General features: G+C 42.2%; 1 protein-coding gene across 7 annotated transcripts in view; it reads left to right on the top strand.

Moving 5' to 3' along the window:
• AMBRA1 (autophagy and beclin 1 regulator 1) overlaps window positions 1-19,361 on the top strand; it is a 137,221-nt gene that overhangs the window by 32,141 nt on the left and 85,719 nt on the right. For all 7 annotated transcript variants that reach the window (XM_080395711.1, XM_080395708.1, XM_080395705.1 and 4 more), the window contains 2 exons: window positions 3,310-3,396; window positions 10,784-10,966. In XM_080395711.1, coding sequence (XP_080251837.1) covers window positions 3,310-3,396; window positions 10,784-10,966 — 270 coding nt within the window. The remainder of the gene's footprint in view (window positions 1-3,309; window positions 3,397-10,783; window positions 10,967-19,361) is intronic.

Genomic DNA, 19,361 nt, shown 5'->3' with positions numbered 1-19,361 from the left:
TCTAGAATGAGTTAGTTAAATAATAGGTTTTATTTGTATTCAGTTGTACTGTTTTCAGTACAAGTATTGCTGTTCTCTGGAGCATTAACCACAGAGTTGGTCCATCTGGATCTCATGAGATTGCCTGTTGCCTTGTTTTGGTTTTCTTGCCTACTATATGTATTTATATCTACCTGTTTGTTGCTCTCTGATCTCAGAGGACACAGTTGTAGGACAATTAAGAGCTACCAGGCAGGCTTAAAATCAGCTATAGCTTTTAGCAGTTACTGTTAATTGAATTGTCTTTGTCCACCTGATCTGAATGTGGCCTTAGTATGTGGCTTGTGTGCCTTGATGGGAGGTAGTGCAGGGGCCGAGTCTGGTCTTGGCAGGCTCTCCTGGGAAGGCCGTTCTAGCTGAGACTGTTCTGCTCGGGCAGCGCAGCCTTGGAGAGGGTCCTCTTTAACAGAATGTGTTTGTCATCCTGGTCCCCACAACCCCATAACTGCTTGTCTTCCTGGGGAGCCCGTCTGGTGAAGGACATGCTCCTCAAACAGCAGCTCCTGTTGCTTCACAGGGTGGAGTTGCAGGCTGTTTAGGTAAAATCAGAGGGCCCTGAGGCTCAGGTAGCTCTTGGTTTGTATTTTACTACAGTAACATGTTATCAGTTCTCATCTGAGGTGCCAGGTACCTGGTAGAGCAAGGCTCTTCCAGTATTTGTTTCAAGGATCAGATGGGGTGGTGAGAACTATAGATTCCCCAAAGTGCTGTTCCCAAGCCAAGCAGACGGACTGCTGGCAGACCCGCGCCAAGTTACTGTGATGTGTCCCTGCTCCTGCCTCCGCACCCTTCTGGTGTCCTCTGGTTGGTATATATTTTGATTTTTCTCCAGTGCAGCTGCTGCCAGCTTTCTGAAGGTGATCCCTCTTAAGTCAATGCTGCTCTTGTGCAATTGCCAGCCTTTGCAAAGTTGAGGAGAGAAATATGGCTGGAGAATACCTGGAGATTCCTTTCTACCAGAGCCTGGCTGAGCCATGCAGCGTGTACTGGTCACCTTCCCTTGTGGCTCTGATTTTGCTGTGTTGCTTAGTGGATAGACCCTGAAAGGCTGGGAAAGAGGGTGGCATGTGTATCGTATAGGCAGCAAGACTTTTGACAAGGATGATGAGTTTGATGATTATTTGTGTGTGCACATTATCAGGACACCATAGGCATTGCAGGGAAATGGCATCAAACTTGCCACTTGTGGTGTGTAGGTTGCTCACATCTGTAAGGAGGCAGCCGCTCTTTCTAGCGTTGTGGCTTTGCCAGGGTCTGTGTGCTGTGGGAACTTCTTTCTCTCCCATTAAGCCCAGTGGTTAGGCAGGATGGTCCAGTAGGTTGGTAGCCTCAGCACATCCAGGCCGCTTGCGAACTGCTGGCTTTGCAGGGCTCTGCAGAAGCAGCTCGGAAGAGCAGACTTCTAAAAAGCATGTTGGTGTTGTGGTGGCCAGTAACCCAGTCCCTGAGCCAGTGGTTTAGAAAGGGGTGAGCTGATGTAATAGGTAGCATATTCCTTCTGCTAGCTTTATTCTGCCTACCTTTCCCTCTAGAAGGAATAAAACCAGTTTATATATGATGCAGGTGGTAGGTATCCCTTATAGGTGTAGGACTTCAGGGTATACCTCGTAAAGCTGTTGCACTGTTTGTTGTGGATTAGCTGCTTTTGCATATATTGATTTATGTATTTGGAGCACGAGAGAGGGTTTGGTAAAGCAAGATTGAAGTATGGTACCTTTCTGGGGAGCCAAGGGATTCCTAATATCTGGCAGTGTTGAAGGTTAGAGCTTTTGACTCAATAACCTGGGGAATTAATTCATCTCAAAGTCTCAGAGACTTATAACTCTTCTTGAATAAGACAAATGGTTGCCAAGCAACTTTGTGCCAGAGGGGACAGGATTTCATGCCTTCTGTGGAGTCCCAGTGCTTTTGCGGCCAGTATGGAGTCTCTCAAGATGGCACATGCCTTTCCAAGTAACTGGAGCGATCTCTTGCTGTTTTCGGTAGTCTAGATTTATAACACAAAATTGAAGTAACAAAAAATATCTCCTTTTGATTACTGGAAGGCACTGAAAATTTGTCTTGAGATCCTGATGGGGGGTTGCTGCTGGAAAAGAACATGTCTCATTTGCATTTCTACTGTCTTTAGCTAGCTAGAAATAGGGAGCTGAGTGTGGATTATATCTGGTCCTTCTTCCTGCTTCCTGTGTTGATGCTTGCTGTCCTGCCTTGCAAGTGCTAACTGCAGATTAGGAGTGTGGGCCTGAGGCTGATGGGTTCAAATCTTCCTCACCAATTGTGTGTGGGGGTGAATAGAACAGATGTGGTGTTGGGTGCCTGACTTTCAAACCACAACAGTTTTCATTAGAGTTAAGAAAGACCAGAAAACAAAATTTAGCAGGAGTTCCAAAGCAAAAAGACTTGAAAGGGAACTCAGCAGCCTTATAAACTTTGGCAGTTGATTTTTTTTCCCCTCTCCACACCCACCCCAAATCATTTCTCTTGTGTTAACCTAATGGCTGCAACAGGCTTGAATGAGTCAGTCTTGAAACAATTCCATCCTCTGCTTTATGACGCGAAGCTAGATAGGGGTGCATGTAGAAGCCAGGGTGGAGAACATGTTCCTGCTATATACTTTTGATTCTGCTGCCTTCATGACTCAGACTCACTTCTCGCATATTCAAGCTGTCTGGCTGCATTTGCATACATTTACTTCTTGCGTGAATATTTGGTATTTCTCCCTGTGGCTGATCAAGCTACAGAGGAGATGAACTTTTTTTTTTTCTTTTTTAGCTGAAAACCTTTCTTTCTGAGCCTTGAGACTAAGACTGAATATCATACTGTGAATAAGCACCAGCAGTGCCCTTAAGGTCCATGGGCTGAGATGTGTTCTTTGTCCCATGCTCCTTGGCCCATTCCTTGCCTAGCCACCTTTGAGTATGTAAGATTTTGACAAATAGCCAATGCAGCATTAGTGTTTACGGACCTGACAAATTGGGATGACTTGTCTTCAAAGGACTAGTATCATCTGCATCTTTCTCTTGAAACTTGGAAGCAGGTTTGGGACTGCTCCTCTTTCTTGAGGTGTTCTTTCTCCTGTGCAGTGAGAATATTACACTTTGAATAGCTGTGTGGTGAAAACACTTATGCCGTCAGTGAGTGATTCAGTGTGTTGCAGAATTCTCAGCACTGATGATAGAAATAGCCTTAAGAGACTTCAGAAAGTAGGGCATAAACAGGGGGGTTGTTCCTGAACGGTCTTTGACCTTGTCATTTGTTTTTACTTTCTAGGAGGTTACTGGAGTCTTCCCTCATTTCATTATCCCGCTATGATGGAGCAGGGTCCCGGGAACATCCCATCTACCCAGATCCAGCCAGGTAAGAGCTAAATGCAATCTAAAGGCATTTAAGTTTCATGGACAAAGGCACGACTTCGATATAACTCACTGAATCCCTTGGGATGGTTTTAATATTGGGCCCATCTCCTCCTCAATGCCTTGCCAGGGGGCAGGGTGCAAATCAAATGAGAAGATGCTGTTAAGTCTGGGGGAGAATGAGGAAATAAGAAAGAAATTGCTCTTATGGTAAGCACATAAGGATTCCTGAAAGCATTTGGGATGGAGAACACTAGGTGGCAAGCAGGTCCAACAGTAAATGAGATTATATCAGTATTTAAAATCTCTTTTGAAGAAAACTGAAGAAAAACCAGGGAACTGGGGAATAAGGGAGAATGCAGTAAAGGCAGTTAGGAGCTGGTGTGAGCAGACAATGTGCTTGAAAGAACGCAGTGTTTCCTTAAGTGTATCTGTATGAGAAAGCGTGTAACCAGGATGTTATGTATACTTAACTAAGAACAAAATACTGACAGTTATTTCTGAAGAGTCATGAATCATTGACGTTAGGCATAGAAACACCTGTAGTGCTGCTTAATCTTCAGAAGAGGTGGGAGTGTTTCAGAGGACTAGGAAAAGCAAACATGGCAGTTATCAAAAATGGAAAGGAGTGATCTTTGCAGTTTCTACTTAGTGTATTAAGAAAGCAACAGATGGGATAATGTGACCCACAGACTCTGTCAGAAGAAATGATAGAATCGTGAACAGCAAGCAGCTTTGAAAGCTTTCAAAGAATAAATTGTGACAAATAAGCTTTCTTTAGATGGATTTAACAAAGCTATGAATGAAGAAAATTCAGTAAGCGTAATATATATCTGATTTAGCCTCGTAGGCAACTCTGGCATAGCTGCATGAATTGACGGCTACTAGGATTTATCATAAAGGAGAGTAGAGGAATACCAGTACTGAAGTATGAATACCAGAATATGAAAATTAAATATTTAAGTTGCTGGAGGAGGTTTGTTGTTGTGTTTGTGGGATTTCTTTAAATCTCCTTCTTTTTTACGTCTTTAACCACAAAATCTGCATTTTTGGACAGATGATGTTCTAAGTACAAGTTCTGAAATGAAAGACTATGTTGCAAACTGGCCAGATGGTACAATTATGCTGGTAAATAACTCCTTGCTAACTATCTCTGTAGATAAAGCCTTGCAGAGGTGAAATCTTATGTTAGGGTTTTTTTCCATGTATTGCAAAGACAGTTGCTTTGTAAAGATAATTCAAAGGCTCAGGAGTGATGTAAATAAAACTGTTTGTAGCAAGTTGAAAGTAAGATGGAGTGTGTTGCTTTTATGTAAGGTCATTGGGAAACTAACCCAGGTGACGGCAGAAGGTCTGGGCAACTGCATGTCAGAATGATGCTGATAAATGTAAAAGCTTTCTAAATGGCAATTGATTAAATGACAGGTAAAGGGATTGATTTACCTGGAAAGATGAAAATGATATTTTACAAATGTTAATTAGAAGGTATTACTACCTGAAGGTCAACTTATGAATGCCACAAGTTGCTAAATGGCTGGAAGTACGTCATTCCTTATTTCTGGAATTTGTAATCCAAAGCAGTCAGATTTACTGAGCAGTGAGAACTGATTCTGGCTCTGGGAGCTGCCTTTCAGAAAGAAAAGGAGGAGGCCTGCCTGGGTTACTGAATTCCTCCTTTTAATTCTGTCACATCTGTGCTATGACGAAACTCAATAAAATGTATGAAAAGGGATCAATGCCCGAGTCATTTCCTAGCATAAGGAGCATTGTCAAAAATATTTGTCTACTTGAAGCCATTTTGAGCTGATACGATGATCTTCATGTGACAGTTCAAATGTGTTTAGGTTGCCGTAGCAGCTGTAGTAGTTTGAGTTTTTAAGCAGCTTTGGAATAAAAATCCAGTGTTGAAACCTCTTTTAAGAAGGCTGATTAGTTCCTGTAAGTGTCACTGCCCTTTTCAGAGCATAGAATTGTTTAGGTTGGACAAGACCTTTAAGAACATGGAGTCCAACCGTTAACCTGGCACCGTGAAGCCCAGCTCTAAACTGTGTTCCTAAGTGCCACATCTACATGTCTTTTAAATACATCCAGGCATCATCGCCTCTTAGATACTGAATCAGAATAAGCTGGAAGTTTGAGTGGGGCAAGGTTAGAGCATTCCTCCATAAACCTTACTGGTGTGCTAGGCGAGTAGGATCTTTTAAACTGTCCCTTTAACTTGTTAGAAACCGGGGATGTGATGAAAAGGAGTGTTACTGCATTTTTAGTTGTTTTTGTAGCATTGTAAGTTTGTAACAAAAAGTATCACTTGCAGATATTCTAAAATAACAACGTGGAAAAGTGAAACAGGTAAAATAAACATACCTCTGCATAGGTCTGGGTATGTGTGTTTACATATATAGTAAAAATACATATGCCTCCTTAAGTCGAGGCTGTATCCAATGCAGTCTTTTTTTCTTTTTTTTCCTAACTACATGATCTGAAGAGTTTTATTTTTGAGAGATGGTATGTGTGTGTTAGTTTTGTCTGTAATGGTGCTATATTTGAATAACCTAGGTCAGGAGTAAGGCAGGAAGAATATTTTTTGAAGTTCCCCCAGATTTAGAATTGGTATTCTGATGTAGAGTGCAGCAGTCTTTGTCAGTGGCCTTGCTGAACTTCTCTAAGGTCAGCGTGGCGGTTCTGTCATTCTCCACAGTTTGCATATGTACTAAGCTCAGAAAACAACTGCAGAGGAATCAAATAAAGCTGTCAACAAAGAACACCAATAAATATATATAAAAAATAATTTTTTATATTAGAAATACTCAAAGATGCTCCTAGACTGCATATAGAAAGCATCACAAGGGTGTTTGGTAGGTACGTCTCCAGAAAAAAACCCAAACCTAAGCTGCTAGAAAGTTACTGGTAAAGAGACCTTCAGGCTGAACGTTGCCTGTGAGTTGAAGGCTTAAGTGGAATTGAAGCAACCAAAAAAGTTAGTGTCTGCTACCAGCATTGCCTTCAGCTCAAGGATTGGTGGTATGTATGCCACCATAGGTACCACCAAGGAAATTAATGGAACCAGTCGGGTAACCCCTTTAAAATCTGTCTGCTGTTTAGAGGTGTGAGCTGTAATAATGTCAGTAAATGTCCTGGCTGTCGGCATCAAGGCAGAGTTGGTGAGTGGTCAGTTCTTCTGAAGTGTTAGGAAACTTGGGGGTCTGTGCAGCAGTATAGTGCTCTTGGATGCAGATGTACCGGTTCTTGTAGCTGTCTTGGGAACTGGAACTAAACATTCTCCAATTGATGTTCTTGTTTTTATGTTGGGTTTTTTTTTTTTTATTTACTTAGAAGTTAGTAAAATGGGGGAGGGTGAAGAGAAGCAGCCTTTACGTAAAGATTTTCATGTTGTCCATAAATAAGGCCAGCTGGTTTGGGTATCTAGCTGAGGACAATGCTGTGTAGTAGCTTGCTCTTCAGTACTCGTGATGCCATATAGAGCAAGATACTTTAACTTTACTAGTGCTAGCAAAACATTTATTTCCCTCAGTTCTACTTCTCACTGGCCAACCAGCAGCACTGGATGCCTAGAGAATGCACTGCCTCATGATGACGTGGTTGTTGGATGAGGCAGAAGCTGTTTGGTTCTGGTTTTTGCACTGCAGCATTTCTCCCACTCAGTGCCGCCTTCTGTGGCAGTCGCGTGTGGCAGCACGGGCTCTCCTCCTCTGAACTATCTGCTCCAGTAAATGGGGTCCAGTCACCTCAGGGACTAGGTTAGTGTAGCTCCTGTGGTGGTGTTACATAGAGCCTACTGTCCTGTGGGTGCAAACTTGGTTTCAAAATTACTGGATAGCCTCTATTTGTGTTTTGCCACTGCTTTGTCAGAAGAACAGGTGAGAAATAAGCACTCTAGGCAACCTGCTGTGTGTGACTGGTGTGTGTTCAGCCAGCTGGCTGACTAATTTGGTCAGGGGCTGATTTTAGAGTTGTGTTCAATAGCTGAATGAAGAGGTGTGCTCAGTGTTAACCAGTGTTTCTGATGCTGCTTTGCAGCCTGCTCTTCCCTCCAGGACAGCTAAGTCTCTTACGCTGGTTCTCAGCTCTGGTTCTGGTTTGTGTCAAAACTGTGTTCCGAAGACAGATACAGCCTGCAAATACAATTATTTTCTTTTTTTGCCCTGCACACACTCATCTGGAAATACTAATTCTTTAGCCTGTTGCTTTAAATACTTATCCCCTAGCCCTTTTGTATTTTATCCCTCACACCCTTTTCTCTGTGTATCAGACTTAAGCTTCTTGTCTTGTCTTTGGAAGGTTTTTTTCACAGTCTATCCATTCTACATACCATATGCTGTCAGGAAGGTGAACCTGGCATCTTGTCATCTGTTATGGCCAGTCTTTATTGCCTACTCTTTCTTGTTCTTCTGCATAATTTGAGAAGACTTAATGTCTGCAAACCTCATTCTTCACATCCTTCTGTAAAACTCTCCCTTGGTGTGATATTGGAAAAAAAAAGGTTACAGTGATTACACTGCTGGACTGCTGAGCCCACTGTTCATGCTTTCTAGTGTTGCCTTGTTTCCATGTTCCTTTCTTTATCTGTGTGCACATATTACGCCATAAATTTATTTTTAGGCATACACGGAGGCTTTGGCTTATGAAAAAGGCCAAAGAAGAGAACAGCTCCTCATTTATGAGTGCACTGCTGTAATGCCTTGCTTTTTTATACTTGGGCTATTAAGTCTTCAGGGAAGTAGAGAGAAGTGCTGTGTTTGTACAGCGAAGCCTCCTATGTTATATAAGCGTGAACAGCTTTAACTCATCAAACAGTGCATAAAAGATCCAGGAGGAATCCAAAACAAACTGTGTGTGTGGTTCCCCTTAGCCTTTTGCTGCTTATTGACTAAGTTTTTAGACCCCTGAGCCTGTAGCCTGTTCTGCTAAACTTGCCTCTTTATCGTGACGGCAGCTTGGTAGGGTACAGGGAGCTCACCTTGGGGAAGATGCTCTCTCTTTAAATCTGCATGACTTCTTGTCATGGTTTAACCCCAAGCAGCAACTCAGCCCCATGCAGCTGCTCGCTCACTCCCCCCGCATTGGGACTGGGGAGAGAATCAGAAGAGTAAAAGTGAGAAAACTCATTGGTTGAGATAAAGACAGTTTGATAAGTAAAGCAAAAGCAGCGCACGGAAGCAAAGCAAAACAAGGGATTCATTCCCCACTCCCCATCGGCAGGCATGTGTTCAGCCTTTGCCCGGGCAGCGGGGCTCCAGCACGCCTAATGGGAAGGTATGCCATTGCTGCACATGCCCCCCTTCCTCCTCCTTCCCCCAGCTTCATATAATTCAGCATGATGTTCTATAGTATGGAATATCCCTTGGGTCTGTTGGGGTCAGCTGTCCTGGCCGTGTCCCTTCCCAATTTCTTGTGCCCCTCCCAGCCCCTTGCTGGCAGGGCCTGAGAAATTGAAATAGTCCCTGACTTAGTATAAACATCACCCAGCAACAACCAAAACCATCAGTGTGCCAGCAGCATTCTCACAGCAAATCCAAAACACAGCACTGCACCAGCTAAGATGAAAATTAACTCTTACTTCAGCCGAAACCAGGACACCTCTAATTCCTTCTTTCTTGCCACCTTCTCTTTCACTTGCATGTCCTGAATGTGTGGCAGAATGGAAGACTGAATGTCCTCGACAGGTGTCTGCAGCCAAAATGACATTAATACAATCTGTACCTTGAAGAATTGGTACATTTTTCTTTCATGCTGCTCTAGAGAGCAGTCTCTAGAAATACTATTAAATGTAGTTTTCCACTGAAATACGGCTTTAGGGATAGCAGCAGAGCACTTTGAGACCTAGTCTGATTGTTTGCTGCTTATGCTGCTGTCGATGTGAAACTTATCCATATAGCAAGTCTTATTCCTAGTACATTCTCACAGAATCAGCACAGCTGTGGAAGGGATGAAAAGTAAAGTCTTCTAACAATCATATTATCAGAGGTGATGGTGGAGTTGCATTTTTGTTGCTGGTTGTCATGTAACACTGAAACTGTGTGGTATTGGTCACTATAAAGTTAAACATATCCTTAAAGTCTTCATGGCTGACAGCGAGGTCCTCTGTAAAATGAATTTAGCTTGAAACTCTGTTCTGAAGATGGGTAGCATTCCTGTAAGGCACACTGGCCACCTCTCTTTGTGACTACAAATGAGTATGTTTTCATCTCTAGACCATTCCCTGAGATTCACTGTTCATTTGAGATTTTTTTGTTTTGTTTTTCTTTGTTTAAAGGTGTTCACACTTTCATTTGTAGATTAAAAATTCAGGCTGCTCTCTCCGTTATTGGTCTCTTGCCCACGGTGCCTTTGCAGGAAATGAGATTGTATTGTCATGACCCTGGGAAGTACCAGTCTGGTAACTTGAATAAAAAAGAACAAAATCAAATGCATGCATGGAACGGGAAGCAGCAGGGAGGAAACTAGAAGTTAAAGGCATAGGCATCTTAGTATCTGATTACTTGGGGGCTGAGGGTGGGGTTTGTTTGAACCTCCCCTCAAATTAGACTTCAAATCTAATCCAAGAAACACTGAAGAAATTACTATTCAAGCATCTGATGTGTCTGGACTTTCATACTGAGTAACTGTGTCCCAGAAAGCATGTGCTAGGAGCTGTGGATGTATATGTATGCGGGGTAGGAGAAGAGAGCATGGATTTTGTCTGACGTCAAGGATAGCTGGTGCAAACAAAGGCAGAGTGATGCAAGAGAGGGTTAAGAGTTAATTGCAGAGGAAGGTTTTCCTTACAGGTGGGATGGGAGGCTTTTAGCTGCTCCTCTTAACATACCTCTAGTGGATCTGATGAAATTGCCACTATGTGAAATCCCTAGTTTGGATTACCGAGTAGTTAAATGAAGCTGTTTAACTTTTTTTTATTGATTTTTTTTTTTTTTTTTTTTCTTCTGCTTGATGGTCAACATCACCTTTTTTTCAATGATTATTGGAATGCTGCTGCCATTTGGTATTGCAAGTGGAGTTCACGTGGGGAGTGGGCTTGATTCTTGTCAGGGATGCTTGCTGGGGTTAGTTGTGTGAACTGGTAATAAATGAAACTATTGCCTCCAAAGAGTCCCGAGGAGTAAGCCTCTCTGTGCTGTGGGTGAGGTTATTGTCTGTAGGTGCTGCGTAGCGCTTCTGTTTGCACAACAGTGGAATCACGTGGGAGTGTAGCATATAAAGAGAAAACTACTTCTACTTGCTTGCTTTATTTACTCTATCTTACAGATATAATGCCAACAGCCAGTTTCGTGATATGCTGTTACTGTCCTGGCACTTGGAGCTCAAAAGGCAAAATAGGACTGGTTGTCACTCTATACATGTGTAACAAGTGACTGTATATCTCCCTTGCTCAGGTTGTCTCCTGCTGCATATTATGCTCAGAGGATGATCCAGTATCTTTCCCGGAGGGACAGTATTCGACAACGCTCTATGCGATACCAACAAAACCGCCTCCGCTCTTCCTCCTCCTCTTCTTCCACTTCAGAGAACTCAAGCCCGTCTGTAGAAGGAAATGATCTGGAATTTGAAGATTTTGAGTAAGTGTGCATGCTGCCTTGCCCTCTTGCTTGAGTCTGTTGTCAGTACAAGACTGCATTGTGGCTTGCTACTGTTTACCAGAGACACCTGAGGCTTCCTGTAGGAACAGGTTAAATCAATAATTAGAGCAGTGATTGCTACAAATGGGTCTTGTAATTTCTGTTACGAAAATGAAGGATGTTTTAGCCTACCTCCAACACATCAGGCTATCTGAGACAGATTTAAAAGACCAGTTAAATAAAGAAAAGGAGAATCTTTCTCCCATGGAACAGATGGAGAGCCAAGAATTTATTGGAGCTTTCAGATCTTGAGACAGAACAGGAACCACTAAGAGGCTTTGCTGGACTTAGTTCTTTGGTCTAGGGCTGTAGGAGAGAGCCAGACGTGTTCTGTTACTTGCATAATCTGTACAATTTTGTCAAATCAGCTGAAGTTTGTGGAGTGGTTTGTTTTTGCGGTTTGTTTTGAAGACTTGGTGATTGTGAACCTGTGTTAAGTTCAAGCTTAGTTTCCTGTAAGGAGAGCACAGGGCCTCTTGTATCAAAAAGTGAGGGATGACTACATCCAAACCTTAGAAGAGCAGGACTCCTGTAAGCCGCTATATTTCCTTCTGAGTGGTTCTCCTGTTCTAAAGTCTGCTCTCCAGCATCTGCTTTTGGACTTCTAGTGATACCTGGTGTAATCCCAGCAAACAAATTTATTGCAGTCTCTTTCCGATGAATGGAAGTATAGTAATGAATTCTTTAGATGGCATGGGGACCAAAAGCCCAGGAATTTAGATTAAATCCATTTTAGCAGAGAAGAATATGACCTTTCTAGTTTGTCTTGAGTAATTTCCTTTTATAAATGTGGGATTTTGCCTGGGTACTTCAGATATTTCACTGAATTTTTTCCCCCTTTGTGTGTATTGTGATTAAAACATGGGATGATTCTGAGCATTGTCATGGAAGTTGTCTACATTGGTAGTGTAGGTGAGAAGTGTGTTTGATGGGAGTTGTGAACTCCTCAAAACTCTAGGCTTTTATATTGCTGCTGCCAGCAGAGGATGCTGTCAACTTTGCTACTGTCATAACTTCCACTTTTACTCTTGCAGTGGCATATACTTGAGACGGCATGTTGTTAAAGCTCCATGCCCTTTGTGACAGGGTGAGGACCCTTTATGAAGGACACTGTTAACACTGGCTGTTCTCAGGAAAGCAAGATATTTATCCCTTTCTGACTTTTTTAGTGGTGGTAGACTTTTTTTTTTTTTTTTTCCCCCCCCTTAGAATGTTATTCTGTGAAGCTGTCATTTCATGCTCCAGCAATTAAATATTCAGAAGTGCAGAGTGAGAGAATGTCTTCCCCTGTCATTGTGGCCTTGTTTGTGTAGGATGTAAATGAGGGGAGATAATGCAGAAGAGTCACTGTCTAGTAGCTTTTCCCAGTCAGCTTCGTGGTCTGGAAGAGCAGAAATATGGTGGCTGCTGGGCCCATTTTGTGAGGTGGGAGCGTTGCAAGCATAGACCTTAATATTTCCATTATTCCATTTTATTTGTCTGAGGCAGCTTGTTCCGCTGGGAAAATAAAAGATGTTAAGTTGTTCGTTCCCAGAGCCAGGCAAATGCCTGCTGAGGAATGTGTTCCCCTGCAGATAATGTTCACATAGTAAGAGCACCCAGTCAGGGAAGCAATTCAATCAGCCATGCTAAGGTTGTCTTTCATTTCATACTGAGCAAAAAGAAGTGTTTATTCCTTAATGTGCAGTGGTTGAATTTATTGGTTGAATATTTCATGTTGAATTCTGGTCTGTGCACTGAAGACATGCTGTCTTTTTTCCTTCTCTGCTTCATTATTTCTCCTGGCTGATTAGAGGGAGCTGCTGTGCAGGTGTCCTCAGAGCTGGAACTTGTCTCACGATTCATTTGATTCCTTCTGCTGACGCTTCACCATTAAATCTCTTATACAGAGGTTTTGCCTCTCCTTTTGGCTCCTGTATCCCACCTCCTTTGTTTGCTCACCTGAGCAGAGTCCTGTATTTCTTCATGTGTTTCTTTCTTGCCCTGGTCCAAATGCTTTGGCTCCCCTGCTTCTCCAAATCTGGCACAGGACAGGGAATTGCTGTTGTCTAGCTGTCTGCAGCTCGTGCTTTTCTCCTGGAATCCAGTGAATATTTTTTTTAATGCAAAAGCCATAGCAAATTGCCTTGCTGCTTTATATTTCTAAATTGGTTAATGTAATTGGTGAATATTCTCTGTTCTTTCATTTTCCTAGAGACTGGGAGAAAGATGTAAGGGGCATTAAACGCCAGCTGGTTTTACTATACATAGAGCTCTGGGCAAGGAGCGAGCCCTGTGCTTGTGCAGGGTGCCTGGGAGACGAGCCTTCCCCATCTTCTGTGGGGTTCTGAGGCTTTTTCTTCTCTGAGATTAATTTTGTGTCTTTTTCAGCTTTGCTTACCTGATCATATAGAAGGGGTGTGAAAAATTTGACCTCTGCACTGTGTGCATATGGCTTCTGAATTTAAGCTAAAGCCTGTCCGCTTGTGTGTCAGTCTAATGGTGTCATTTTCCTCATGCAGTTTCTCCAGAATCTTATTTGAATTCATTCATAAATACATGTAGTTTATGATAGCAGTAGCAGTAGTGTTGGCCTAAGAATGTGAAGTAGCGTGTTTTTTTAAGTATTAGTAATATTCTTCTATTACACCAGCTTTTTTATGGACAGAGGAGGAGGGAGACGCAAGCGATACCTGTGTTACTTGGTCTAATAAGATGTTATCTCTCTCCATGTGCTGCCTGTGTTTAACCTGTCACTGTTGTCATCTTACTGCTTGTTGAATACAACTGACAACTGTAAACTTGGTCATGTCTGCATGAAGGCATTTAATTTGGTTTCTAATATATATACAGTTTGTAATATTAGGTTATTAACAGATAGATTGATATGAGTGGGCTTGAAGGTTAGCTTTAGCAGAATGCTAAGCTAAAATGAAAAGGCTTCTTGTATTCTGGGGTAAGACTCTGAATGGAGAATGATGTCACTTCAGTCTCCCAGCATAACTGGTAAAAATAGATTCTTTATAGACAAGTCATAGATGTTGAACTTTTTAATCAGGGTCTTTTTTTTTTTTTTTGAGTGTTTTGTGTTTGGATCACATAGTAAATTTAGATTTTTAGAGCAAAACTATTTTTTTCTTCTTCAACAAGCAGATGAATCTTGGCCTTCAATGTCCCTTTTTGTCTGCAGTAAGTGTGAGAACAAATGCACAAATACAGGTTCGTTTTATCTGTCAGACTCAAAAGCAGATATATAGGACAGCTCGCTGTCTGAAAGCCTTGCTCAAATCCTTCACTACGGTTCTGTAAAGACTTTCAAACCAAGGCTAAAGGTGTGACTGTGGCTGACTGCTTTGTCTGCTTTTGAGAGTGGGCTGCCTGGTAGAATGTAGATATGAAGGAGCCTGGAGATTACGCTGTTCTAATGTCTGCAGCTTTTCCCCTTCCTAGCCTGTCCTTTTTCCTTTCTCCCAAGAGGATCTGTGCTGGCGTGGATCCATTCAGTTGTGCCCTTGTGACAGACTGGGAAGGTCTTTATTGTGTCTCCGCACCAAGAAGGGCTTTACCTCACAGGCCTGAAGTCTTGTTTTAGTGCTTTATCTTTTCAGTTTCTTTTGAGACACCACTGAGCACCCAGGGAAGTGAACGTGAGTACTGCAGGCACTGTTTTACTGAGGCTGTAACGGGCATTCTGGTTTTGTGGAAGCAGGCTCTTGCTTTGCAGAGTTGATGAATCACTTACGGGAAAACTTACAAGATTCAGGGTGACATTATTTGGCTGTATTTGTCAGTTTAAAATCCTTTCATTTAAGGTGTGTTCTGGACCAAGACTTTTGGTTTCTTAGATAGGCATTTTGCAGGGGTCTCCTGATAAGTGTGTAGGATACATGAGTATCCACCATGCCTGTCTTCTGCCATTTTTGGCTGCTTTATTGACACTGTCACAGCAAGAAGTGCCAAATCGAAGTTCTTCCAATAGCTTCTCACCTTAAAAGGTTCTAAGATCACGACCCGCCAGCTGACTGCCACTGTGCAAAAGCTGTAAGCCTTGCTTCTGTTTGCTTGAATATGATTTTATTTGGTTTGAGTCTGTTTTGTTCATGGTCAGTGCTCCGGTTCAAGCTGGCACTTTGGTTTAACTTTTTTTGTGAATCAAGGCAAAACAGCACACAGCCGATTAGACATTCACGCCAGATATCTAAGCAATCACCCTTCTTGTGGAATGTCTTCATTTAAAGCATCTTTTCTTGTTGGCTTCTTTAAGAAAATTGACTTGTGCATTGGGGCCTGAAAATAATAATTGGGAATGGGCAGGAAGCGATTGTGCCTGGCCTTGTGCACTGGGGGAGCAGGGGAGGCAGTGGCTGCGGAGGTGTGGGTTACTCAGTAGTGTGCACTGGGGGAGCAGGTTTGGGTTTGGATTCTGTTCTCCCTGTTGCTCCTCAAGTAGAACGGTGGAACTGGGTTTTGGGGAGGGAATTGTGTGTCACGGTGAGAACAAGCACGTGGTTTGGTTGGTGGCTGAGACAGAAAGAGATTTTAGGAAATACTGAGTAAGAAGAGAGAGAGGTTGGAGATTACCAGTTTCTGAAATAATGTCCTCCTTACCCTTGTGAAGGAATTCCACGCGTGTGTTTAAATCCAGTCTCTACCTTTTCAGTCTGATTCTTTATCATTGTTTGCTAGAGACACAAAGCGACAGGAGCGCTAATCTGCAGAAATGCAATCGGTTCACAATACGCAGGCAGTTTTCTCTTAGCACACCAACTATTAAGAGCACAAGAGTAGAACCTGGAGTCTGTACAGCCAGTCTTGGTCTTTCGTGCCCTCCTTCCCAGCTGTTCACTGCGCATTTGTGTATTTCACAGCACTTTTTCCTTCCTGGGGCAACCTTCAACTTCTACATAAGAAACTCCTTCAAAGAGCAGCCGGGTTTTCTTGGCACAAGAAAGGAGAAATTAGAATGGCTGAAGTTTTTTGTGAGACTTGAAGTGTATGGGGCTTCTGATCTACAGCTCCAGAACAGCAGGACAAGCTCTGTCATTGTGGAGAGAGAAGCGCGGGGGGAATCCCAGAGATAAGGGAAGAGGTTTACTCTGTAGGGTGACTATAGCTTAAGCTGACACCTCAGGATGGATGGGATGCCAGCTGTTAAGTTCTGATATGGTGTAACAAAGGTGGGTAAAAGAGAGATTACTTGATCAATGGTGGCCTTTTGGTATAGTGGTAGAAAGGATGCATATCTGAACTACAAGGTTTTGAAAAGCAGTTAGGCTGAGTGTTTCAATTTTTCTCCTTACCATCCTGATGTTTACATTTGAGGTTAACAAAAGACATGGTAGGTATATGAGAATCTATATGAGCTCTTAATGTCATTTAAATGCCAATGGAAATGGATTTTTAGGATCCATGTCACATCCGTGTACTGCAGAAAAAGTAGCAGTTTCTTTCTGGAAGTCCTGGATGGGACAGTTTGTTATCTCTCTCTCTTACTTGAGCAGCTATAAATAATATTCTTGTTAGCAGTTTTCTGTTTGAGTTCAGATAAAGATATTAAAAGCAGGATTGCTGTTTGTTGTACGTACCTGCTTTTGTTGTTTTCTTCCCAGAACCCCTTTATCTGTGGTTTTGATGCTGTTTCCTCTGCCTCTGTTTTTTTGGATCACATGGCTCTGCATCGTTGTTTTGGATGAAGATGGACCTTCTAAAAACTGGCTTTCAAGGCAGACCTGAATTCTGTGGAACTTGGTGGTCACTTTCTGTTGGTATTTTCCCCGCCTCTTGTAGGTTTGTGAGCAGTTAACACTGGGATGTTGCTTCCTGATACATAGCAATTTATGTTAATTATATTCATCATCTTAAACACAGTTGCAGGCTAAGAATGCTAACAAGTCCTGGATGAATGGAAATGATATTGAATCTACTCTTTGAACTTCATTTTTCAAGGATTAGTGAGATTCTTAGCTCGGCTTGTGATCTACTCTAGTAGCCTGCAGCTTCATTTTCCCTATTCTTTTTATCTTTATCTTTTGTGACAGTCTTTTATATTCCCCTTATCTTGGTCTTAATGTCTAATAATGCTGCCTGGATGCAGTGACAGGCAGTGACCGTTTCCTTGCAGCAGTTCTGCAGGATATTGCTAACCTTTGCATCATAATGTTTCACCGTTAAGTCACATTCCAGCAAGGCAAGTGTCTTCACAGCAGGGCGGTGAAAGAATGAGTGCCTTTTGAAAGCTGACAGTTGCCAGAGAAGCTCACATCATATTCCGTACTGTTGGTTGCCTGGGCTTGTAGAAACAGTTTTGATGGCAGGATGGTACATCGGAGTTTTTCTGCTACTTCTGAACGGTGGTCTTTGTTTTCCTTTTAAGTGATCAGGAAGCAAGCCGTTACTAGTTTGTTGCTGGCCATGCAGAGCAGGCAGTGGTTAACATTCTTCAAGCCTGTAGGTCTAACAGATGAGTGGTGTTTGTGCAGTTTTTGCTTGGAAGACCAGTAGCATGACAGTGCAGTATAGTTGAAAAAGCTGGTGCTTACTTTTGGCTCTTTATTCCTGTATGGAAGCCTGATGGAGCAGCTGATTCCATGTTTGCACTACAAATTGTGCTCAATGAGTACCAGTTGTGAGGTTTTCAAGTGATTAGAATTAGCCTTAGTGATGTTTTCCCTAGTTGTGTTCACATGAATGGTTGAAAATGGCTAATTAAGGGGTCTCAAAGGAAGGGTAGTTGCAATGCTGGATGTCCTCATTTTTTATAAAATACTGAATACAGTGGTTTCTTTAATACCCAGGTGCCATGTCTAGGCTGGGGAGTAGGGATTTGCTACCTTAGTCTGGCCTCTGATGTTTCTGTTTTCTAGTGATCCACTGCAGTGGAGTGAATCAGTCTTACTCTAAATCGTATCATCCATTGGTGAGCCCACCACACGGTGAGGTAATTAGGGACGACTGGATACTGTGCCTGGATAAGAGTCAGTGCTTCATTTTGGTTCTGAAGCAATTAATCCTTGGCCTTTAATGGGCAAGTACAGCTGTTTCTCTTGACCAGGTAATAAATCCTTTCTTATGTGATGCTTCTCTGAAACACATGATCTTCTGAAGTGCCGTTTTCAATCTTGTAAATAAATTTTCCCCTGAGCAGCCCTCTGAGAGGTAATCAAGGCTGGCAGTTTGTTTCCCTCTGGTCAGGAGAGCCATTAGTAACTCAACAGTCCGCTGTTTTATAGGAAGTTTTAGCTGATAAATATACATAAGCTTTCCCTGGTGTTCCTTTGAAAAAGCTGCTAGTGAAGCCTTTTGAAAGAACATAGGAAGATGGAAAGGCACCATGTCTCGGGTGACTTATTCAACTTCTTCATCAATTGTTTTATTAAGTAGCTATGTTAAAAATCTATTCTTCCTAGCTCCTGTCTCTCCAGCTGGGCAGCATTGGTCTTTGCAGTTTCTCTAATATTTTTATTCAATTTTTTTGGCTTCCGATGTTATACTTGGAAGTTTGCTCTACGGTCCTAATACATTTAGTGTCAGGAACGGCTTTTTGTGTAGCAGATGCTTCTTTTGGCCTAAAATTTCTTGTTTCTTGTTGTCTCCTTCAGTTCTGCCTTAAGTACTTCTCCTTTGGTAATGGTCATATCCTTCAAAGATGGTTAGTTAAATTTATTTTTATACCTTTCATTTTTACCAGATTATGTATATTCTTTTTAAATCTGGTTATTTTTTCATTTTAATGTCTGTGGATGTCTGTGCTTGTACGCTTTTTGATAAGACCAGTGCTACTGGCTTGCTTATTTGTAGCTACTTGTGGAAAAACATCTCTGCTTGGAGATAAGTCAGCTGTCTTGAATCTTTTCTCTTAAACACGATCCTGGTTTTAGGTGACATGCCCTGTCCTCAGAGCCATAAGTAGGGTGGTCCCCTTTTCCTGGGTTGAGCTTACAACTTCTCCAAGTCTGAAGGACTATGAGTAAGGTAGCATATACTGGATGGAACCTGTATGGTTTTTGATTGAGACTAATCCTGCTGATCCAGGAGGTGTTATTCCAGCTACTGTGTGTTTCTGGAGAGCTACGATCATGTTGCAGTGTGACTTTTCATTTTGTCTTCTAGTATACCTGTATCTCACTGAAATATTCAGAATGTCAAGATTTTATTTTATTTCATGTCTACACCTCTATTTTGAGAGGCTTATTTCCTAGAAACACTCCTAGTTTTTCCTAACTTCGTTTGTAGGAGGTGCCCAGGATCTTGCAGGATCAGACAGAAGGAAAACTAAGGTTTTAATACCTTCTGGTATTTGCTGCTCCTTCACTTGTAAAGTTAGGAGTTAACTTTGGGTCATAGTGTTCCCACTGTA

This window comes from Falco punctatus (genome assembly GCF_963210335.1).
Source record: "Falco punctatus genome assembly, chromosome: 7".
Lineage (NCBI taxonomy): Eukaryota > Metazoa > Chordata > Aves > Falconiformes > Falconidae > Falco > Falco punctatus.
This window is presented reverse-complemented; position numbering and strand designations above follow the sequence as displayed.